Source organism: Vulpes lagopus, chromosome 11 (genome assembly GCF_018345385.1).
Source record: "Vulpes lagopus strain Blue_001 chromosome 11, ASM1834538v1, whole genome shotgun sequence".
Classification (NCBI taxonomy): Eukaryota; Metazoa; Chordata; class Mammalia; order Carnivora; family Canidae; genus Vulpes; species Vulpes lagopus.
The window spans coordinates 48,044,298-48,065,424 of record NC_054834.1 but is presented as its reverse complement, the minus strand read 5'-3'; the positions used below and the strand labels follow the sequence as shown (position 1 = coordinate 48,065,424).

Below are 21,127 nucleotides of genomic sequence, written 5' to 3'. Positions count from 1 at the left end.
TCAGTCCTTTAAGCATCCAACTCTTGATCTCAGCTCAGGTCTTGATCTCAGGGTCATGAGTTCAAGCCCTACTTTGGGCTTCACACCAGGCATGGAGCCTACTTAAAAAAATAGATAAGTTCTTAGACTGGGGACAGGTACCCAATAAGCACTATCTATGTTAGCCATTATGACTTTAACATGAAAATGTATAAAATTACTTAATAGCAAATTACTAACTTTCCCCATCCCATCACTGTCCCCATCAGATCTGAGTGAAAGAATTATGATCCCTGGAGATATACCATGTCCTAGAACCCTTCATACTGTACTGATGACCCCATGTTACAAAGCATGGAGGTAGAGAAAAGTTGACCCCTGAACAACTCCAGCCCAAATCCCAGTAGCTGGGTATTTGGTGCCAACTGGCCCCATTCCCTTTCATACCGAAGCTAAAACCCTTTTGCCTGGCACCAAAGCCCAAACCAATCTTGCTTGATCATGGATTTCTATCATGGTTTCTCACTGCTCCTGAACACCCTAAACCTTGACTAATCATTAAAGGAAACTTCCCCAAAATTGATATTTTGAAACATCACTTCTATATCCTAGGGCAATTCACCATAGGAAAATGGGGATTTTCTTTTCTTTTGTAAGGTGAGAAGTGGACTATTTTGAATACAAGCCCTTCTCAAACAATTCTAAGAAAGTGCAAATATAGAATTTGAGGACCCAGAGACCAGTTCCCTTAAAATTACTCTTGTGCACATACTTCTTGAAAAAGTCTCCTGCTGCCTTTTGGGTAGATATACCCCATTTTGAAAACCACTGATCTAGTGTACAGTGCCCCAAATGCACTAGGCACTTGCTACATTTAAATTTGTCTTGAAGAAGAAACAATAGAATCAAAAGCACAGAGACAAGAAACCCAGGGCAGGTTTGAGGAACAGAAGGCAGTCTGCTTGGGCTGAAGTCACGGGTGGAAGTAGAGAGAATCCTAGGAATCAAGGCCAGAAGGGAAGATTGGAGGCAGAGCACTAGGGCCTTGAATGCCTCACTCAGGTGTTTGGGCTTCAGCTTCATTCTAGAGTCACTGAGGAGTCTTAAAGTAGAAGCAGCAGCTATGGGATGACAGCAAGAACACTTTCTTGGGAATCAGAAGTCCTGAGTTCGTTTTGCTCTGGGAAAGCAGAAAGTCAGGGAAGTCTCTCTGAGGCTTTATGTCTTTGGTCAAGTTCTCTAGAAGTAGAGCCTGAGACAGGAATTCAGATGCATATGGCACATGGAGGGAGGGCCTTCAGAGAAAGGGAATGTGGGGAGCATGCCAAAGAGGAAGCTGCCAAGCCAGGCTGTGTTTCAGGTGAAGACTGGGCCTTGAGCAGCCCAGGTGGGTCAGCGGTTTAGTGCCGCCTTCAGCCCAGGGCCTGATCCTGGAGACCTGGGATCAAGTCCCATGTCAGGCTCCCTGCATGGAGCCTGCTTCTCCCTCTGCCTGTATCTCTGCCTCTCTCTGTGTGTGTGTCTCTCATGAATAAATAAATAAATAAAATCTTTTTTTAAAAAAAAACAAACTTGTTTAAGACTGGGCCTCATTCACAGCTGCTCTGGGTGTAATTCATACCACAGCAGAGTCCTCCTGAGCAAAGGGCCAGGCTTTGGACCCTACGTGAGCTGTTGGCCATTGTGACCTGCAGGCATCTCAGAGAAAGGCACTCCCATCAGCCTGAGCTGGCTCCCAGAGGACACAGGCATGAGCCTTCCTCATTTTTGCCACACTCACGGAGGCTGGGGTGGGAGCACCAGCCACTAAGGTGGGTATGCACAGTTAGTACCACCGTCTAACACATCTGGCTTCCTCTTCTGTAAAACAGGCTAACATACTGACCTCACTGAGGTTGCTGTGGGAGCCAGGAAATAGGAACTCTAAGCTGGGAAGTGGCAACAGTGAGGACACAAATGTGTGGCTGAGTGGCCTCAGGGTGGAAGCCAGAGCCAGCCTGTGGCAGTTCATAAGGGCCCATTGCTAAATCTTTTTTTTTTTTCAGACAAAAATATCTTTTATTCTCAATTAAACAAAATCAAAACTCCAAACAAGTAGTACTTAAAAGATCCACTGACTTTATACTTTAAATTGTGTAAAAGTTTTCTCTAAACCAGAATTACCTCAAATATGTCAGTATATCTTCTTTTAAAAATCTTTACTAAGACCAGTTACAACCACCATAGCACTTGGTAGAATAGTGATGTCTGAGAATCCCTGCACAATGGACAGCATCCAGTTAAAATATCAGTGTAGCTTTCATTCATCAAAAAAATATTTTATTCAAGCTCCCAAAAGAAATTTGAGGAGTTAAGTTGGGTTTGAATTGAAGAACAAGGCCAAGTTAAATACGGAAACCAAGTCTTCATTTGGTGAAGTTGAAATCCGTGTATACATTCTAATCAAAGACCAGTCCCGTGTAGGATTTTTCAGGTGTTTAAGAGTCTACCAAGCCAAACCCTTCGCTGCTTTTGCTGCTTTGGCTTTGCTTTTCCCCTTCCCTTTTTCTCGCTTTGCCTTTAGCCTTTTCCTTTGCCTCTGGTTCATCCATATGGGGTACTGTCCATGCTGGTCTATAAGGCTCTTTCTGTTTCTCTTAATTTCAGTCCCCATTTTCATGTCATCTTTTTCATCTTGTACTACACACTAAGTTTGCTCTTGACAATGTTTGGGTACCACCACAGTGGCTATCCCTTGAACATCTTTCATTAAAACATCACTATCCATTTGAAGAATACTCTTAAGTCTGCTGAGTTCCTTTGGGGCATTCTTTTTTCTCTTTTCCACACTCATCTTCCTTTTCCACTTATTCCGTAAGCTTTTAGCCATGTTACCTGGAAAGCGGGACACTCGGAGGCCGGTCACCGCGCGCAGGGCCACGCCGACTGGAAGCCCCATTGCTAAATTTTTAAGAACTTTGCAAGCTGGTTGTGAAACGCAGCCATTAGGAAAAATTAAATTATGTGATAGAATTAAATAATTCTATTAAACACGTAGTAAGAAATAGTTCAAAACTCATCATTTCCTAATTTTTCAGGTGCATTTTAAAGTGCTCTCTATGATCTTGAGGTTATTTACATCTATTGTATTGATATGGTGGAAATATTATATAATGGTGAGTTGCGGCACATCTTTTCCCAACTCCCTGCTCAATAACCTCCTCATGTTGGCACCTTGAAATTATTTATTTATTTATTTATTTATTTATTTATTTATTTAGGCACCTTGAAATTGACCGTAGTGGGAGAATTTACATCACAGAAACTGGAAAATGTTACAAATCAGGGCTTCTCTTTTTTCTTAGTGGACCAATTATTAAAAATTTACCAGCACATCACTGCTTCATGCCAACCCATTCTCCCCCAACACACAAAAAATGCACACAATGGTCACATGCCTGTTTAAAAGAAGGTTCTTTCTGGACAAGGAGAGGGGTGGTGTTTGTTTTGGATTTGTTTTAAAGATTTTATTTAATCATTTAGAGACAGAGTATGTGCACAAACATAGGGAGTGACAGAAGGAGAGGGAGAGAGGGATCCCTGGGTGGCTCAGTGGTTCAGTGCCTGCCTTTGGCCCAGGACATGATCCTGGAGTCCCAGGATCGAGTCCCGCGTCAGGCTCCCCACGTGGAGCCTGCTTCTCCCTCTGCCTGTGTCTCTGCCTCTCTCTATATATATATCTATTATGAATAAACAAATAAAATCTTAAAGAAAAGAAGGAGAGGTAGAGAGAGAATCTTCAGCAGACTCCCCACCTAGTGCAGAGCTTGATATAGGGTTCAGTCCCAGAAGACTGAGATCATGACCTGAGCCAAAATCAGCAGTCAGACACTAAACTGACAGCCACTCAGGTGCCCCTTGGATTTTTTTTTTTTTTTTTTTTTTTTTAGATTTTAGTTTTAAGTAATCTTTATGCTCAACATGACGCTCAAACCTACAACCCCGAGATCAAGAGTTGCGTGCTCCACTGACTGAGCAGCCAGGCACCCAGTTGGTTCTTGGAATTTTTTTTTTTTTTTTTTTGGTTCTTGGAATTTTTAAAGCAGGGTGTTAGTGAGGGCGGAAACACTGTGGGGCAGAGGGATAGGGAGTGGAGTGGGGGGTGTCTTCTCTTCTACCAAACACACATCTTTGCAGGTAAGACCTACCTGGTTGGTCATGGTACTTTGTCTCTATGAAACAAAAAAGAGCCCATGGCCCATGAAAACTTCTCAGGTGCTTGGAATAATGTTAAATTATGGCCATTTATCCATTCATTCATAATGCACTCTTGTGTCTGAAAGCGTGTGGCACTGCTTATTTTAGGCCCCAACCTCAAAGACAAAGTGAATGATAAGACTCTTTCCGAGCCAGGAACTTCCCTAGCAGGAAGATGGCCTTTTCTCCAGCTCCTAACACTTAAGAACTTGAAGAAGTTAGTCCATTTGAAGTCTTTAGAGGAAGATTTAATTACTAAGGCTATTGTATTTACAAAGCCATTGTTATTTGTTAGACAAATTCTTTGTCATAAGTAAACTCTTAGAGGGCGCCTACCCAGAAGCCTGCACAAACACTGGTGAAGTTGTGACAAATCTTGTATTGAGAAGCACACACTGTCTCACCTGCCCAGTCAGATCTGCTCTCCTGGGGCCACCCACCCGGAGGAGGTGGGAGGCAGAAGACCACCCATCTCGGGCCTGGCTGAGCATGGAGCTCAGGTGTAAAGCTTGCAGACAGGAAATGCAGATGCTTATTTAAAACGCCCTCCTGCTCACCTCCCAGGGGTTCTGTGCTAATAAATTGGCATTAATAAGATAAATTAATTGAGGGTGGCCTGGCTCACAGGCCAGGTTCTCAGCTGCTACCTCCTGGCTCCCAGCACTGGCAGCCAGCAGGAATTGTGCTGGGGGTGAGGAGCGGGGTGGGGGATGGGGCAGAGACAGAGGAACCCAGGGTCTGGAGTACAGGGCCCTTGGCTCGCTATAAACTACAGGTGAAGCCTCGTCTGTTTCTCCCCGGCCTGCTGAATCTGGTCTGGTACAGAAGGGAATACTTTTAACCATTCAGATGTATAGTTCCCTTGGCAGAGTAAAATTATAGCCCATAGGAGATGGACAGGATGGAGAGACACAGAAACCACATTTTCCTGTTAGAAAACGGAGACACATGGTCACTGGACATTTATACATTTGCGGTGTATAGAGGTAGAGCCTGAAAGATAGTTTGGAGGTTGAAATGTTGCAGTGGATGGGACATTGCAATGGTTTATGGAAACAACATGGAAGACCACTGTAAATCTTACCTTGCCCAGAAAATCAGTGGCCGCCACCTTAGTGAGATTTTATGTTTGCTACATGAAGACAAATATTTTCTTTGGCTATGTTTCCATAGCCAACATGGTTATTTCTGGCTACTATGTGTATTTCTCTAAGAAATAATTCTAGAAAAATAAGGTCTATTTCAAACATAAGTAGGGAAACACATTAGTTTTCAGGCTGTAAGGATGGCCAGGTTCTTTATATTTTTTTTTCCTTTGGTCTGTTCAGTTTTTATATATTTGACAACCTGATCATAATCTGTTTACTTCATTTAACCCATATTTATTCAAGGAAGCATTCTTTATAGTGTGCTTCTATTTTTAAAAAAAGATTTTATTTATTTATTCATGAGACAGAGAGAGAGAGAGAGAGAGAGAGAGAGAGGCAGAGGGAGAAGCAGGCTCCATGCAGGGAGCCTGACATGGGACTCGATCCAGGGACCCCAGGATCAGGCCCTGGGCTGAGGGCGGCGCTAAACCGCTGAGCTACCCGGGCTGCCCTATGGTGTGCTTCTAGATGGTCTCATGCCTGTCTTGGACTATAAATGTCTGTGTAATTATTTGACCAGCAAGTAGCACAGCACCGCCTGTAGGAAGGTACTTTGAATGACCCATTTTGAACAATTTTTTTTTCTTTTTTTTTTTTTTTTAATTTTTTTGTTTATTTATGATAGAGAGAGAGAAAGATAGAGAGGCAGAGACATAGGCAGAGGGAGAAGCAGGCTCCATGCACTGGGAGCCCGACGTGGGATTCGATCCCAGGTCGCCAGGATCGCGCCCTGGGCCAAAGGTAGGCGCCAAACCTGGGATCCCCGAACAATTTTTTATTTTAGTTAATTTAAATTTAAATAGCCACATGTGGCTACTGGCTACCATCACTACACCCTATGTTCACAACTACATTACAATCTATGTTCACAACTCTGTTAAAAAAAAAAAAGATTACTAATTTGAGAGAGAGTCTGTGCTCCAGAGCACGCATGGGGTGGGAGGCAGAGTGAAAGAATCTCAAGCAGGCTCCCCCACTGAATGCAGAGCCTGCCGCAGAGCTCAAACCCAGATCCCGAGATCAAACCCAAGCCAAAATCAAGAGTCGGATGACTAACCACGGAACCCCCAGGCACCTCCACAACAGTTCTGCCCCAGTTCTGCTTTTATCCGTACATTTATTCACCCATTCAACAAATATTTTTGGAGCTTCAGCACTAGGCTCTGTGGATATAGGATTCCCTGCTCTCAGGAAACTTCCAGGCTAGCAGGGGAGACACACCTATAAGGAAACATGGTGTGATGAGCGCAGGGAAGGAGCATTTATTGTGTGCACTGCTGCCCAGAGGAGAGGCTGGTTCTGGCAGGAGAGAATTTTTTCCACAGGAGTTATGTTTAAGCTGGGTCTTAAAATAGTAGTATACCACAAAGTTAAAATGATTGAGAGCATTCAGGAAAAGAAGTTGTTAAATATATTTTAACTATTTGATCATAATGGCATGGATGCCTTTGTGGTTAGCAGTGTATAATCACTCTGAAGACTACTCATACAAATAGGTTTGCAAGGCAACTACAAAAGAAAAAGCTCTTTAAAATTTTTAAAGTTTTATTTATTAGCGAATCTGTACACCCAATGTGGGGCTCAAACTCATGACCCCAACATCAAGAGTTACATGCTCTTCGGATTGAGCCAGCCAGGCATCCCTTTTTAAAATTTTAATTGTAATTTTTTTCATTTTAAGATAAAGCTATTTTGACAAGGGTTTTCTGAATGTCAGGATTTTCCAGCTGAGGAGGGATTGCGTTCATTCCAGTTGTTTGGAGACTGGGTCAGAAAGCAACTTGCTGGAAAATCAGCCCTTACAGGCCTCCGGAAAACCAAAGTTTCATATATAGAGTGAAAGAGTCTGAAGCTGAGCTTGTCTTCTGCTGATGGGAAGTAGGAGAGAAATATCCGATTTCCCTACTATTACTGGTAAACAGGTGGGGAGCCTTCTACTGCAGTAGAGAACAGCTCTAAAAATCCTTCTCCCTCTAATGCATTGATGCGGATGAAATTTGCCCCCAAATGATCATTGCAGATAGTTTTAAAGGGAGAAATGTGCCCTGTGTAAAAGTAGGCACCAGGGTGGCTCCATTGCTTCAATCTTGGAGCAGGGACTGGGCTAAGACACGTGCCTAGTCTCGGGGCTGGCTACTTGCTATTCTGAGGTCTCTCTTCCTCTCTACCTACCTCCTTGTTTACTGCCCAGTCTACTGGGAATAGAATTTTGCCTGCCTATGGTAGAAGACTAATTCCACATACTTGGGGGAGGCTCTGCATCTGGGAGCCAACAGTTTGGTGACCAGAAGCTCAGTTCTGCCCTCAGCAGTGCAGAGCAGGACAGGAGGCTAATCCAAAGCAGAGTTTATTTTTTATTTATTTTTTAATCCCAAAGCAGAAAGTGGGAAAGCAAGTGGAAAGACACTCTCCAGCTGGATGGGGGCAGAAAAGGCTAAGTACCTAGGAATGTGCTGAATGTAGGGGCAATGGGGGATTGTGGGAAACATGAGGTCTCCATATGTGTGCTGCTGCTGCTGACCACCAGCACCGTGGTGTGGCCAAATGGGAAAAGGATCAAGGCCAGTCTCTCCTTCCCTCAATTCTATATATAAATTGAAATGTGATCCTCCCTCTTGGCCTATAGGGAGCAGGGAGGAGATGCTGAGGCATACAAGAGGAGAGTCTTGTCTATATCATGGCTTCTAGCTTCTTGGAATATCTATAAGGGACCAGGGCTCCCTGGTTGCTTCCCCCATCAGCTTTTTTCTGCACCTGCTTTCCTGCCTTCCTACATTGTGAGGGACACAGATTCCAGGAACTTTCTGAAATTTGCTCCTTCTATTTTCCTTTTTAAAGATTTTTTTATTTATTCATTTGAGAAAAACAGAGAGAGCCAGCAAGAGCACGACTAGGGAGGAGGGGCAGAGTAAGAAGGAGAGAGAAAAGCAGACTCTCCAACCCAGGGCTCAATCCCAGGACCCCAGGATCATGACCTGAGCTGAAGGCAGGCACTTAATCAACTGAGCCACCCAGGTACCCCTCCTATTTTCCCTTTGAGCATGCTATTCAGTTTGCTTTCCTATATTCTCATCCGACACCCTTGCTGTCACTGGTGTGGTCATCACACTGTTCTGGCTCTTCCTCTTGGTGCTAGAATGTCTTCTCTTCAGCACTTGTCCAATGTGGGTCAGTGTAAAAGAGTGTGGTGAACTGGGAGGAGGGCACACTCTGGAGTCTCTGAGATCTTTGTGCAAATTCCAATTCTACCCTTTGCTATCTTTAGTTAGCAGCAGCCTCCAAGACCACCCTCACTTCTGACATTACTTGAAATTTTGGGCATTCCCAAGACAACTCTTGACCTCTAATCTGCTAGTAGAATACACAGAACTCACTGGAAGCCACAATACCCATAGTTATGTTTTATTACAGCAAAAGGATACAGATTTAGGTTAGCCCGGAGAAGAGGCACATGAAGCAGAGTTCAGGAGAGCTCCATCTGCAGAGCTTCCAGTTGTCCTCTCCCCATGGAGACATGGAGACAGGACTGCACTCCAGTAGCAATGTCTGATGGTGTGCACAGAGTGTTGCCCACCATGGAAGCTCGCCCAAGCCATAGTGTCCAGAGTCTTTATGAGGCTCAGTCATATAGACGTGGCTGACCACCCATGTAGCTAACCTTCCTTTCCAGCCTCTCCGGAGGTTGAGCTGATGCATGCCCGAAGCCCCCACTGTAAATCCCTTTGTTAGCATAGACTACCTAGTGTGGCCTCAGGCCCCCAGGTAAAGACACTCTCGTCAGGCGGAATATCCCTAGGGTTCAGAGATGACCTCCCAGAAGCCAAGGACAAGGCCAGGCTTCTCTTCGGGCAAGGTTAATCCTTTAGCACATCTCATCTGTGTGATGTTGAGATTTTATAGCCTCACTGGGCCTCTCTTTCCTCATTAGCACACTGGACATAATGACCACCGATCTTACTGGGTTTTTGTGACAACTAAGTGATATGACAGATGTAAAGGACCTTGTATGTGAAAGGCTTCAATGAAAATTAGGTCCTACCTGATATCCTCCAGGCGATTGGTTCTAGTCTCCTAAACTGGCCCAGGATATCATCTTCTCTTTCCTCTTCTTCACACCCCTTACACCAACTGATTTTCCACTGGAAAAGGGTAATATCCCACATGTTATTTTTTTTTAACCCCACATGTTATTAAGCTGTTCTTCTTTTGAAAAGATATATGTGATTTATTTATTTATTTTTAAATTTATTTATTTTTTGAGTGGGCTCCATACCTCTTCATTGCACAAATCAAGACAACATGTCAGATCATTGCCCTCTGGATGGGCTACAGTGAACATCCCTATGCAGATACATCTTTGTGACTTGTGCAGTGTTTCTACAGTCTGGATTCTTAGAGGTGGCACTGATGGGGTAATATGACCATTCAGAGTCCTGATGGTACTGCCAAACACTCTCCCTAAAGCCTGCATCAAGTTAAATCTCTATCCAAAATGCATGGAACCTATTGCCCCATACCTTCTGGGTACCATGTGCAAGAGGGTGGCTTGGAGGGCATAACAGACACACTGAAGCCCGGCCCTGTCCCTCAGTTTCCACCAACCCTGTGCATGCCCAGAATCCTACTGCATCTGAGACTCAGTGCATGGAGGCTTTCTCTTCGCCTGAGCCCAGGATTAGGCAGGGCTTGTGCCATCGACTGGGGGCAATGAGATGCTAGGGGATGTGAAAGTCATTGGTGTCTTGCCATTCACCAGGAGACAGGACACAGTGAGTGCAGTTTCAGGTCCAGGGTCAAAAGAGTCCATGCCCGCTGGGGTTTCAGCCAGAACTTGAAATACAAACTCAGGGAAGTAGAGGAAGCAGGAAGGCCAGATGAATGTCTGGAAAGAAAAAAGCAAGCACTGTCTGTTGTTGGCACTGAGAGGTTCTATTCCTGACATGCTAGCAGAACAGCCTGTACCAGATCCAGGCCTGTCTTCATCCTGGGCATCCATCGCCAGCAGGTGATGTACCCTGCTCAGGGCAGGCCAGTGGCTGGGGACACCGAGGCCTAGGAAACATCTACCTCCACTGCATCTGGGCATCTGGGGGCCTCACACTCCCGTCAGGCCTGTACTTTACTTCTTTACACTGAGGCCATGAAATATGAGCTCTAGTTCAGTTTGAACCACCAAATCATTGCATGATTTCTATCTGTGTGATCTTCTCTCTAGGACTTGGTTTTCTCAGATGTTTAAAAAAAATGAACGAAAGAAAGAGAAGTTTGGGTAGTAACTAACATTTGTGCAGGGCACAAAGTGTCTTATCTCCTTGGTCCTCGCTTTCTCCCCACTTTACAAATGGGAAAAATAAGTCATAGAGGGGAGATCCCTGGGTGGCTCAGCGGTTTAGCACCTGCCTTTGGCCCAGGGCGTGATCCTGGAGTCCCAGGATCGAGTCCCATATCAGGCTCCCTGCATGCAACCTGCTTCTCCCTCTGCCTGTGTCTCTGCCTCTCTCTGTGTGTCCCTGATGAATATATAAATAAAATCTTAAAAAAAAAAGTTATAGAGGGGTTAGGTGATCTGCCCACATTCATCCTGCTGGTCAGCCAGGACTTTCTTGGAAAATCCTGTGTTTCTCCAACTTGACCATATTGGAAGATTCTAACATCATAAATCTAAGACTTTTAGGGCCCATTCTAAAATAATGAAGGGATTTTATGTAGGAGTTTTCAGACACATCTGCTTTGAAACATTACTTGGGCAGGTTACTTGCGCTTTGGTTTTCTCCTCTCAAATAAAATAAGGCAATATTTATTGAATCTTTATTACATGACAAATACTGTGCTACATGAATTATTTTGCTTATCCTCACAACAACTCTATGAGGTAATATAATTATCCCTATTTTATGGATGAAGAAATTGAGCTTGACAAGGTCAATAACAGTGTCCTGGGCACAGGGAAACCAACAGAGATTGGAACCTGTCAAAAAGCTCCAGAGAGAATCTTCAAGGAGATAAAATTGATAGAATCTCTGATAGTTCTGAACATAGGGATAGAGACAATTGATGGAGAATTTAGAGTTGAATTATAATTACTGTACATAAAACAAGTAAACAAAACATGATAATTATTAAGTCCCAAAAAACCGAAAAAGTTTGCAGGAAATGAAAAGGTCAGTTGTGAGTGGGATTTAAGTCATCATAATAAACTTTCTTTGATATAACCAATATCGAGTGATGTGACTAAATTGGGAGGTAGGGAAGGGGACAGGAAGGTGCGAGATGAAGGTAGAGCTGAAGGAGTCTTCTCTAGGGTTTTCACTATTCATCAAGAGATAATGCTTGAACCAGAAGGAAGAAGTAGCAATTTAGCATGTTATTTAGAGATAGGAAGGAAAAGAGCCAAAGAAACAGCTCAAAAGAGTTGAAAGTGATGGCTTCTGGGGAGGGCGGAGCATGAGGGAAATATATTTTATAAGAAAACTCATAGGATGATTTGACTCTGATTCTGCTACATGCTTGTGTGACTTTAATGATATTTTTTAAAGAAATAAAAGGAAAACAAGTAAATTGCCCAAGTCGACCCAGACCTGATGTGGTGGAGGTGGGATTTGGACACCAGCAGTCTGCCTCTAGAGCTGATGCCACAGCCACTGTGCAATATGGTCTATAAAATATCTGCCTCCTAAAGCTGTAAAAGGCAAGTGACTGGTACATTCAAGAAACCCAGTGGCTGACATACAATAAGTGCTTAGAAAAGGAAAATTATTTTCTTTTCCCCACTGAGCCAGCTACATGGACACTTCTGGTAAGGAAGAGAGGGGGGTCCTGCCCTGGGTCCAGTAGGCCTGAGGGGCCCTGGTGCTTTGAAGCACCTTCCTCTAAGGTCTCTAAGTGACCCCCCCCCAGTGCTTGGGACCCCCTGGGATCAGTCGTGTCATCTGGATGGGGCTCCCCTGTTTCCAGATTTTCCCCTTCAGAGAATTTTTCAACCATGTACATTCCCTCCTGCCTCTCCCCAAAGAGGTTGACCAGACACCCCCAGAAGTGCCAGGGCTGACTGATACATCCCAGGGCCTCTAGGAGGGTGCACTATTTCATTCACAGGATTGTGTGAGGTTAGGCTGCTGGAATCCTGCTGAGAAAAGATTTTGGGTGAAATCAGATTGTTTATATAGACAGGGATCCTATAGAAACTTTTGCCCACGATCCCTGACGTCCACAGGCAGCTATGCTTTCAGGCCCTGCCATATGGACCTTTCCATTTCCCATGACATAGTCTTTATCCCATAGCTCCGACTGCAGCCAAGGGAAGAGCGGAACATTTTGTCAGTTACCCGGAGGATTCTGTATACCGTTTGCAGTCACTCCTCCCTCCAGCAAGTATTTATGGAGCTCCTACTCTGTGCTAGGGCTGGGAGAGCATGGGGGCAAGACGCATTCCGGCTCTCGCACAACCCACAGGCTGGAAGGGAGACAGGCGGGCAGCGGGTTACAGTTCAGGGAAGATAGTGACGGCAGGAACCGTGGGAACAGAGAAGACAGCGGAATGTGGCCTTGAATAAGACTTCAGAAGCAAGTGTGCAGGGAACTGTGGTTCGGGATGAGGGGTCAGACGAGAAGCTCCCAGGTGTAAGGTTTTTTGATTCCTCAATTCAAATCTTTCCACTGATTTGGCTGATAACTATAGTTAGATCTCTGTGTGTTTGCAGGACCCGATGTATTCTCCCTGTGGAGCTAGAAGGGGGGTGAAGGGATCATCCAATCAACTTGTCTGTCTTCAGTGGAGGACACTCGTGAGAGACTTAGCACCAGGTCTAGCACAGATCTGCGGCCTCCCAGTCTTTGGACGTCTTCACCCTCTCTCAGGTCTGGGACAGGACCTGAGGCCACACAGGGCAGAAAGAGATCTCCCCCTTTTTTGTTGTTTATTTTTTTAAATGTTTATGTATTTATGATAGTCACACCGAGACAGACAGAGAGAGAGAGAGAGAGAGGCAGAGACACAGGCGGAGGGAGAAGCAGGCTCCATGCACTGGGAGCCCGACGTGGGATTCGATCCCGGGTCTCCAGGATCGCGCCCTGGGCCAAAGGCAGGCGCCAAACCGCTGCGCCCCCAGGGATCCCGAGATCTCCCCTTTTTAAACCACCACGCTAGGGCAGCAGGAATCGCAACTTTCTTCCATCCCCAATTCCGGATCCGACACTTCTTCAATCAACAAGCGTCCCTGGGAACGCAAGCTCTCCGACACATTTCTGTCTCCAGGAAGTCACAGCCCGATGGTGCAGGGGCCTACGCGGGACGAAACGTGACCCCGTGGGCCTTCACTTTGGCCCATTTTCACCGCCCCCGGGCGGCCGGGAGGAGGGAGCGGGAGCGTCTCCCCCGCGCAGGCCCCGCGAGCCGCTCCCCGACGCGCCGGGCGGGCGGCGCCCGAGCATCCTCCCGCTCCTCGCCCGGGTCCCTCTCGGCGCGCGGAGGGAGGGGCGCGGGGGCGCGCACGCAGGGGCAGGGGCGCGCGGAGGGAGGGGCGCGGGGACGCGCACGCAGGGGCGGGGGCGCGCCGGCCGCCCGGGGACGCGCACGGGCCGGTCTCTGCCCTAATGCGGCGGCTGGCTGCGAGCGGCGCTGCGGGGGCGGCGGGGGCAGCGGCGGCGCCGGCGGCGGACAGCACCGACTGCGCCCAGGGCCGGAGCCCGCGCCCTCGCAGGTAGGCGAGCGCGGATACCGGGGAGATGCGGTGCGGCCGGGGGCGGGGGGGGTCACGGAGACCCATCTAGCGACACCTCCTTGTTCCCGCCCCGCTCCGCCCGTCTGCATCCCCGACCTGTCCCCATCCCCCTCCGCCCACATCCCCGTCCCTTCTCGTCTCCACACCGGCACCTGCTCCGAATCCATCCTGTTGTGTGGACATCCGGGCCCAGCCCCGTTCGGCTCCCAGCCCCCTGCCCACCCCAACACCCTTTCCGTCTCATTGGCCGCATCCCCTCCCCCTTCCTGCATCCTCGACCTCTTCCCCTTGCCTTCTGTCCCTGCCTCCTCCACAGCCCTGCCCCTATACCTGTTTACCTCCTCACCCTACTTTGAATGACTCCATCCCTTCCATCTCTCCTACCCCACACATCAGCCCCTCTCCTTGGCCTCCCCTGTCCTGGTCGCCACCTTACATCCCCATCACTCCCTGTGGCCGTCTCTGCTCCCTCAGTTTCTGTCCTCCCCAGGTCCCCCTTACACATTCTGTCCCAGGCCCTTCCCAGCTGCCTCTTGGTTTCCTCCTGAACCATAGTCTCTCTCAAGAACCCCGTCTTCCCCTCCTTGGCTGTTAGCTGGCCCACCACCCATCACCTTTCCCACTTGCCCTTCCTGGTGCTCTGTGTAGCTACAGGGCTTGTACAGAGCCCCATCACCTGCCACAGGGCCCTCCTTCCCTGTCTGTGGAGGCCTAGGGCTCTGAAGGCCCAATGTACTCGTGGTTGCAGAATCCACTCATACCCCTTTCTGCATGTTTGATCCAATTCATAGCTTGAGGATGCAAGGTGCTGGGGGTCAGCAGGCCTCTTATGTGCCTCCTCGGCCACCCTCTTCCCCTAGCTGTTCAGGTTTGTTTCCTAGATGGACTGGGGGAGGGGATGCTAAGCACAGGCAAACTAGGTTGGGCAGGAGTCAAGGTCCAAGGGAATGGCTGAGGACCTCTTCCTGGTCTTGCTCTGAGTCCTGCGATGCAAAGGCCTGGATATGGATCCCCACTGGAGGGTTGGAGAATTTTGGATTTTAGAGAGAATTCTTCCTCAGCCTCCCAAGTCAGCACTTTGGCATCAGAAGCTGTCATGAGTGTGGCCCATGGGCTGGGCTGAGCGGGCAGAGTGCTGAATCACTTAGACTCTGGTCCCCATGGCAGCCCCTCTCCGACCCTGAGCCAGGTTCTGCTCCTGATTCCTTCCTTGGCACTTGGCAGTGGGTTGTGTGTGTGTGTGCATGTTGGTCAGAGATGCCTCTTCCCTCGGTCTGGAGGAATGGATGATAGTGCCCCTTTCCAGCCTGCCTGGGATGAGGGCCTGGTGTTTCTTATCTACCCTTGGAACTGTGGTGAGCCCTGCTGGGGCCCGATCAAATCTCCAGCAAGGGCAGACTGCAGGCCTTTGAGACATGGTTGGGCCGGAGTTGAATTGTTTGTATGGGGCCAGAGCCTGGCAGGTTCAGAATGCACCAAACTTGAGGCATAAGTAGGAGAAGCCCAGGGGAAACGTGTGTGGCAAGTGGAATCCCCTGGGGATGGGGGCCATATGAGCTGTGGCAGTGGGCAGCAGGGAGAAGAAGGAAGGCAGAGGCTTCTTCTCCCCTCTGGTTTGGGGATGATTGGATCCCGTTGAATTGTACTGCAGGAAGAATTGAAGGAAATGGGGGGGGGGTGTCATTCTAATCTTTTGTCTTGACTGAGTTGACATTTCTTTGTGTGTGTGTGTGTGGAGGAAACTGATGGGTTTTCTCTCTCTTTTTTTTTTTTTTTTGGTCACGCTCCTGAGGGATTAATATCTTTCCTTTTGGATTCACCTGAAAGTGTGTGTGTGTGTGTGTGTGTGTGTGTGTGTGTGTGTGTGTGCTGTGTATGTGTGTAGATAAAGAATGAGAATAACACAAATGAAGAAAGAGACTCACATTTAACCCCATAAATTGTGTTTTCCCCTCAAACAGGGAATGGCAGCCCAATTCCTGTCTTGGAAACCTCAGCTAAATCCCCAGGGCTTAAACTGAAGGTTAGCGTACATTGCTGATGGGTTCTGTCCCATTTCTGTAAGGATCCCTCACTTTAGAAATCCAAGTGTTTGGACTTCAGCTCTTGTGTGACAACCCTAAAAGGGACTTAGATACTGCCTGGCCTGGGGGCAAGGTGGGGGGACGGGGAGGGGTGCACTTGCATCTAGGGGGATAGCTATCTTCTGCTTTGTCATCTTTCTGTGCCCCCTCCCATCATTGGGGGTGGGGCGGGAAGCTTCCCGTGGCACTTCCTGGTTCCAAGAGGAGGCAACACCTGGAGGGCTGCTTGGATTAAGGTTCTGCTGTTGAAATGCATGATTGGGGCTTGGTTTCAGTGGGGGATTCTGATAACAATGTACATATTTGCCAGTTTTGTGCAATGAATCTCACCCCACACCCCTTGTTTGGCATCATAAAGGCTAGGCAGGGATAAACCAAGGCACATATAAAGAGGAGCTGGCTCCCCCGGGAGAGCTGGAGTAAGATGTAGCTAGCTCCCTATGGGTCAAAGCAGATTGGCTTCCAGGGCTGCTTCTTTCAGGGGCACATTGAGGAGGTGGCTGATGTCTGGGGGTGGGGGAGAGTTCGGGTTTGGAATCTGAGGAGGAGGTACAGAGGAGGGTCCTTTTGCTGCAGTGACTGAGAGACAGAATTCCAAGGCTCCCATCATTCCGTTGTTGCATCTTGTTCCCTTCCCTTGGCACCACTGTCCTCCAAGACCATCCAAGAATTGGGATGTGAGGATCATCACTTAGTCTTTAGAAAAAAGAAATCCTTAGGAAACCAGAAAGGAAGAAGCAGAGAAGTTCAGTCCTCAGTCTGGTTGGCCTGGAGGACATGGGGAGAGGGAAGTGGGAAGAATTTAAGGCCAACTACGTACTTTTTTATTTAGTGAATACTAAGGAACCCCTGCAATGTGCTGCTCTGCTCTGTGTCGGGATTGTAGAGATGAAAAGCGAGACAGTGTCTAGTCTCTCAGAGCTTCCAGGGTCATGGAAAAGAGAGACAAGTAAACAGACAAATACCATAGATAAGCTTGAGTGAGAACATCTGGACAAGGATGTTGAGCAGTGGATCTTTCTTTCCAGTCGTATCAGCCCCTCTCCTCCAGAACCAGGAAGAGGGCTGGGTGATGCTATCCAGAATGGTAGGTCAGAGCTGGCCCTGAAGTTGACTGAGGAAAAGGGTGGAGGAGAAGGAGGTGAGATGCAAGGTTTTTTTTTTTTAAGATTTATTTATTCCTTCATGAGAGATACAGACTAAGAGAGAGAGAGGGGGAAGAGACACAGGCAGAGGGAGAAGCAGGCTCCTCACAGGGTGCCCGATGTGGGACCCGATCCCGGATCCCAGGATCATGACCTGAGCTGAAGGCAGGCACCCAACTGCTGAGCCACCCAGGTGTCCCAAGAGATGCAAGATTTTGCCAAATCCCTGGCTTCAAGGGGAAGGGACATGTTTCTTGCACAGCTGAACCTCACTGGGTGCTGCTTTAGCTTGATGGGGGCAGGGCACCTCTGAGGAACTCTGGGGCAAGATCAAGGCTACTCAACTCTCCCATATATGCCTCCTAAGCCCTTGTATTTTAGGGGCAAATTGTGGTCTGGGTGTACTTAGAATGTTAGAGTCAAAGGAAAAGAAGCCCAAGGTCTGCCCTCCCGGAGCTAACTATCTGATAGGAAAGTAGCAAGTACATGCATAGATGCATGCTCAAAAATAAGATCAATAAGAAAATTACAAGCTCTGATATGTGGGGAAGAGTCTTGGAGTTCTGGGGAGGTTGGAGTCAGGTGGGAGCCATCAGAGAAGTCCAGATGGAGGAGGGGAGGTTGATGGTGGGCAGGGGAGGTTTTTGAAGTTATACTCAAACTTCAAACACACAGGTCACCATGAACATCCATATTTGACCTGGGAAAGAATGCAAGGATAGAGACACTCAGCCTTATCTATCTGAGGACCACCCTTCTTCCCCACACACTTATTTTAGTTCATTTCATTAGTGTGTCCCGAGTCTTTGAATATATCCCAGGAAATGTGCTTGATGTTGGGTGTATGAGTGAGTTGGAGAGACAAAAATGAAAACAAATTAAAATTCAGTACAAGAAATGCTATAAGAGAGGGTGGATGAGTTCCTGACACTGTAGGAGCATGACTGAGGGGTCATGGTGGGCAGTAGGACCTGGAGTGATTGTACCACACTATTTAGGTAGACCCTGTTTTGGCCAGAGCAGTTTGATGTCAAGCTTTTGAGCATTTACTCAGAATGTCTGCTAGAGCCCACACCTAGCTGCAAGGGCAGATGTTGGATGTATATGGCCTGGTCCTTGGGACTGTAGGGAAGGGCCCTGAGAGCTAACTGCTATGCTGGGTGCTTGAGTAGGCACTTCTTTGCTGACTTACGGCACCAGTCAGATTGTGCCAGTCAACTCGAGAACTCTTTTCCTTAGATCTTGAGGCAGACCAAGAAAAATAGAAGTGTCGTGCTATAATAGTCATCATTATAGATTGTTTGCTATGTTCTAGGCACTCTACTATGTGCTTTATATGCATCATTTCATTTAATCTTCATAAAGGTTAATCCTACAAAAAGAGGTATTGATAGGATTGTGGTTTTATAGATAAGGAAGCAGACTCAGAAAGGTTGTTATTTAAGATTGTAGAACAGGTAAGTTGCAGAGCTAGAATTTAAACCTATATTTGTTTGACATCAAAGCCTATGCACCGGGGATCCCTGGGTGGCTCAGCGGTTTGGCGCCTGCCTTCTGCCCAGGACGTGATCCTGGAGACTCAGGGGATCGAGTCCCGCGTCAGGCTCCCTGCATGGAGCCTGCTTCTCCCTCTGCCTGTGTCTCTGCCTCTCCTCTCTCTCTGTGTGTGTCTCTCATGAATAAATAAATAATTTTAAAAAAATCTTAAAAAAAAAACCTATGCACCTCTCCTCTATAAGAGAGGAAAAATAAAAGCCTGAGATGTTTTATCCAGTGGTCTAAGGCTCTCCAGGAAAATCTGTTAGAAAGGCTTAGTTAGCATGCATATTTGAGTACCTACTATGTCCTGAAGGATACAGAAGTATGGTTCCTGTTTTCAAATGGGGGAAATAAATAGAAACGTGACAATTCTTAGGAATCATATAAAACAGTATGTAATTAAGTCTTCAGACCCTGGAGAGTAGAACTTCAAAGGAAGGAGTGATCCCTCAATATGACTGTTGGAGTCAAGGGAAGTGATATGCATAGTAGAAACTACTCAGCCTTTGAGGTCAGACAGATTTACATCAAACCTTGGTTCTTCCATTTACTAGCTGAGGAGCTGCAGCTTTTCCATCTGTAATTTGGAGATATTAATATGAACCTCCCAGAGATGTTGTAAGGATTAAATGTGATAAGGCAGTGAAGGCCCCAGCAGAATACCTGGCTGATAATAAATGCTCATCAAATGCTAGCTGCTTTTCACAGAGGAGATGAGAATGGAGTTGAGCCTTGAAGAATTGGTAAAATTGGTAGAAGAGGAGAGTATTCTAGATGAGGGAACCCATGAGGTGTATAAATAAAAACCTGATGGGTTCAGGTTCTCTGAGAAAGAAGTGACCTGTTTCATCGAGCCTGCTCAGTCCAGGTCCTTGCAGTAACATCCTACAGGAAAAGGACACCACCATGAAAAGCATGAGGGGCTTATGTTTTACTTCTGGCCCCCTCATTAACAGAGCTTAATTTTGTTTCTCACCCTGTAAAACTACAAGATTGCTCAATGTCTCTTGTCTCAGAAGCTCATGTCTCTGGAATTTATATCATTGATTAATTTCTTGTCCCGTCCTTCTTCCCCCAAATGTCATGCCTTGAGAAAGTTAGAGTGCTTGGGTTTGGTGGACTCATCCCCTCGGGCTGTTATCATCCCTTCCTGGCTCCTGCAGCTTCCTTCTCTGGGAAGCAGCTGCCTGAGCATCTGCCTTCTCCTTCACCTGCTCCTCCTCACTCATCCCCTCCCAGGCTGGTCCAGCCCCTCCTGAAAGGCCTCCCTGGCAGCCCCTCTCCCTGTCATTATGATGCTAATCGTGTTGTTAATTTTTCTGAGATGCAGAAAGAAAGCCCCAATCTGTTCTAATGAATTTAATTAGAGAGGGGTTTGGAGGGCTTCAGAACCTCTTACCAGGATCACAATAAACAGAGTTAACGAGATAAACAGCCTGGGATCAGCAGCTCAGGGGTAGGAAGGGAGGATTTCCCATTCAGTCCTAGATAGAATGAGGAAAGCCCAGGTACCCAGAGTTGGAGGAAGGCTATGTGAGCTGTTGTCCACCATGTGGGCTCCCTTTAGGGCTGTTTCCATTGGCCTCTATTTCTGTCCTTCAGTGGCAGATGTGCTTTCAGAGAAGGTCCTATCATTGTCATCATCATTACCAAATATTTGTTGATCACCTCCTGTGTGCATAAGGAGTATTGCACCAACTTCTGGAGGCTCATGAGACCCTGTCTCCTCCCTAAATAGGAAAGAAAAGATACATTCAAATATAACAAACAATTGCTAATTCCAGACAGTAAGTGCTAGAAAGTTGGCAAGAGATTATGTTGGGCTTGGGTGATCTGGAAAAGCCTCTTGTGAGACGAAGTACTTGAGATCTTGAGACAGCAAAACTTGAAGACTTAATAATCAGAACTCCTGGAGTAAGAGCAGGGATGTGCGGCGGGGCGGGGGGTGGGGGGGTGGGGGGGCGGTCTTTGAGTCAGGATGAATAAATGGTATGGCTTGGGTGTAGGTGCATGTAATACGGAGATGTAATTGGAGAGGACCCTGAATGCTGGGGTCTTTACTCTTCTAATCTGGCTGTGCTGGAGTCTTCCTGCTTTCCTTTTCTGGAAACTTAGCATGGCCAGCTTGGGGAAGGGCCTAAAACAGGATGGTTTATGTGCTGAGCTCACTGTCCTGGATCTAGTTTAGGCCAACGGGGGTGGATTGACCAGATGCTAAGTTTTATTCTCTGATCTTGTGATTTTCTGGGATGAGAGTGAATGGCTGGCAGAGCAAT

At 47.1% G+C, this 21,127-nt stretch overlaps 1 protein-coding gene and 1 pseudogene across 23 annotated transcripts in view; one reads left to right on the top strand and one right to left on the bottom strand.

The window, feature by feature from the left end:
• Window positions 1-2,435: 2,435 nt before the first annotated feature.
• LOC121472324 lies at window positions 2,436-2,866 on the bottom strand (annotated as a pseudogene).
• Window positions 2,867-13,913: 11,047 nt separating this feature from the next.
• The window catches only part of NFASC (neurofascin), a 181,112-nt gene continuing 173,898 nt past the window's right edge, over window positions 13,914-21,127 (top strand). For all 23 annotated transcript variants that reach the window (XR_005990680.1, XM_041774179.1, XM_041774161.1 and 20 more), the window contains exon 1: window positions 13,914-14,062. Coding sequence is in view for 22 of the 23 variants with exons in the window: in XM_041774179.1 (XP_041630113.1) it covers window positions 13,956-14,062 (107 nt within the window). In the remaining variant the exon portion in view is untranslated. The remainder of the gene's footprint in view (window positions 14,063-21,127) is intronic.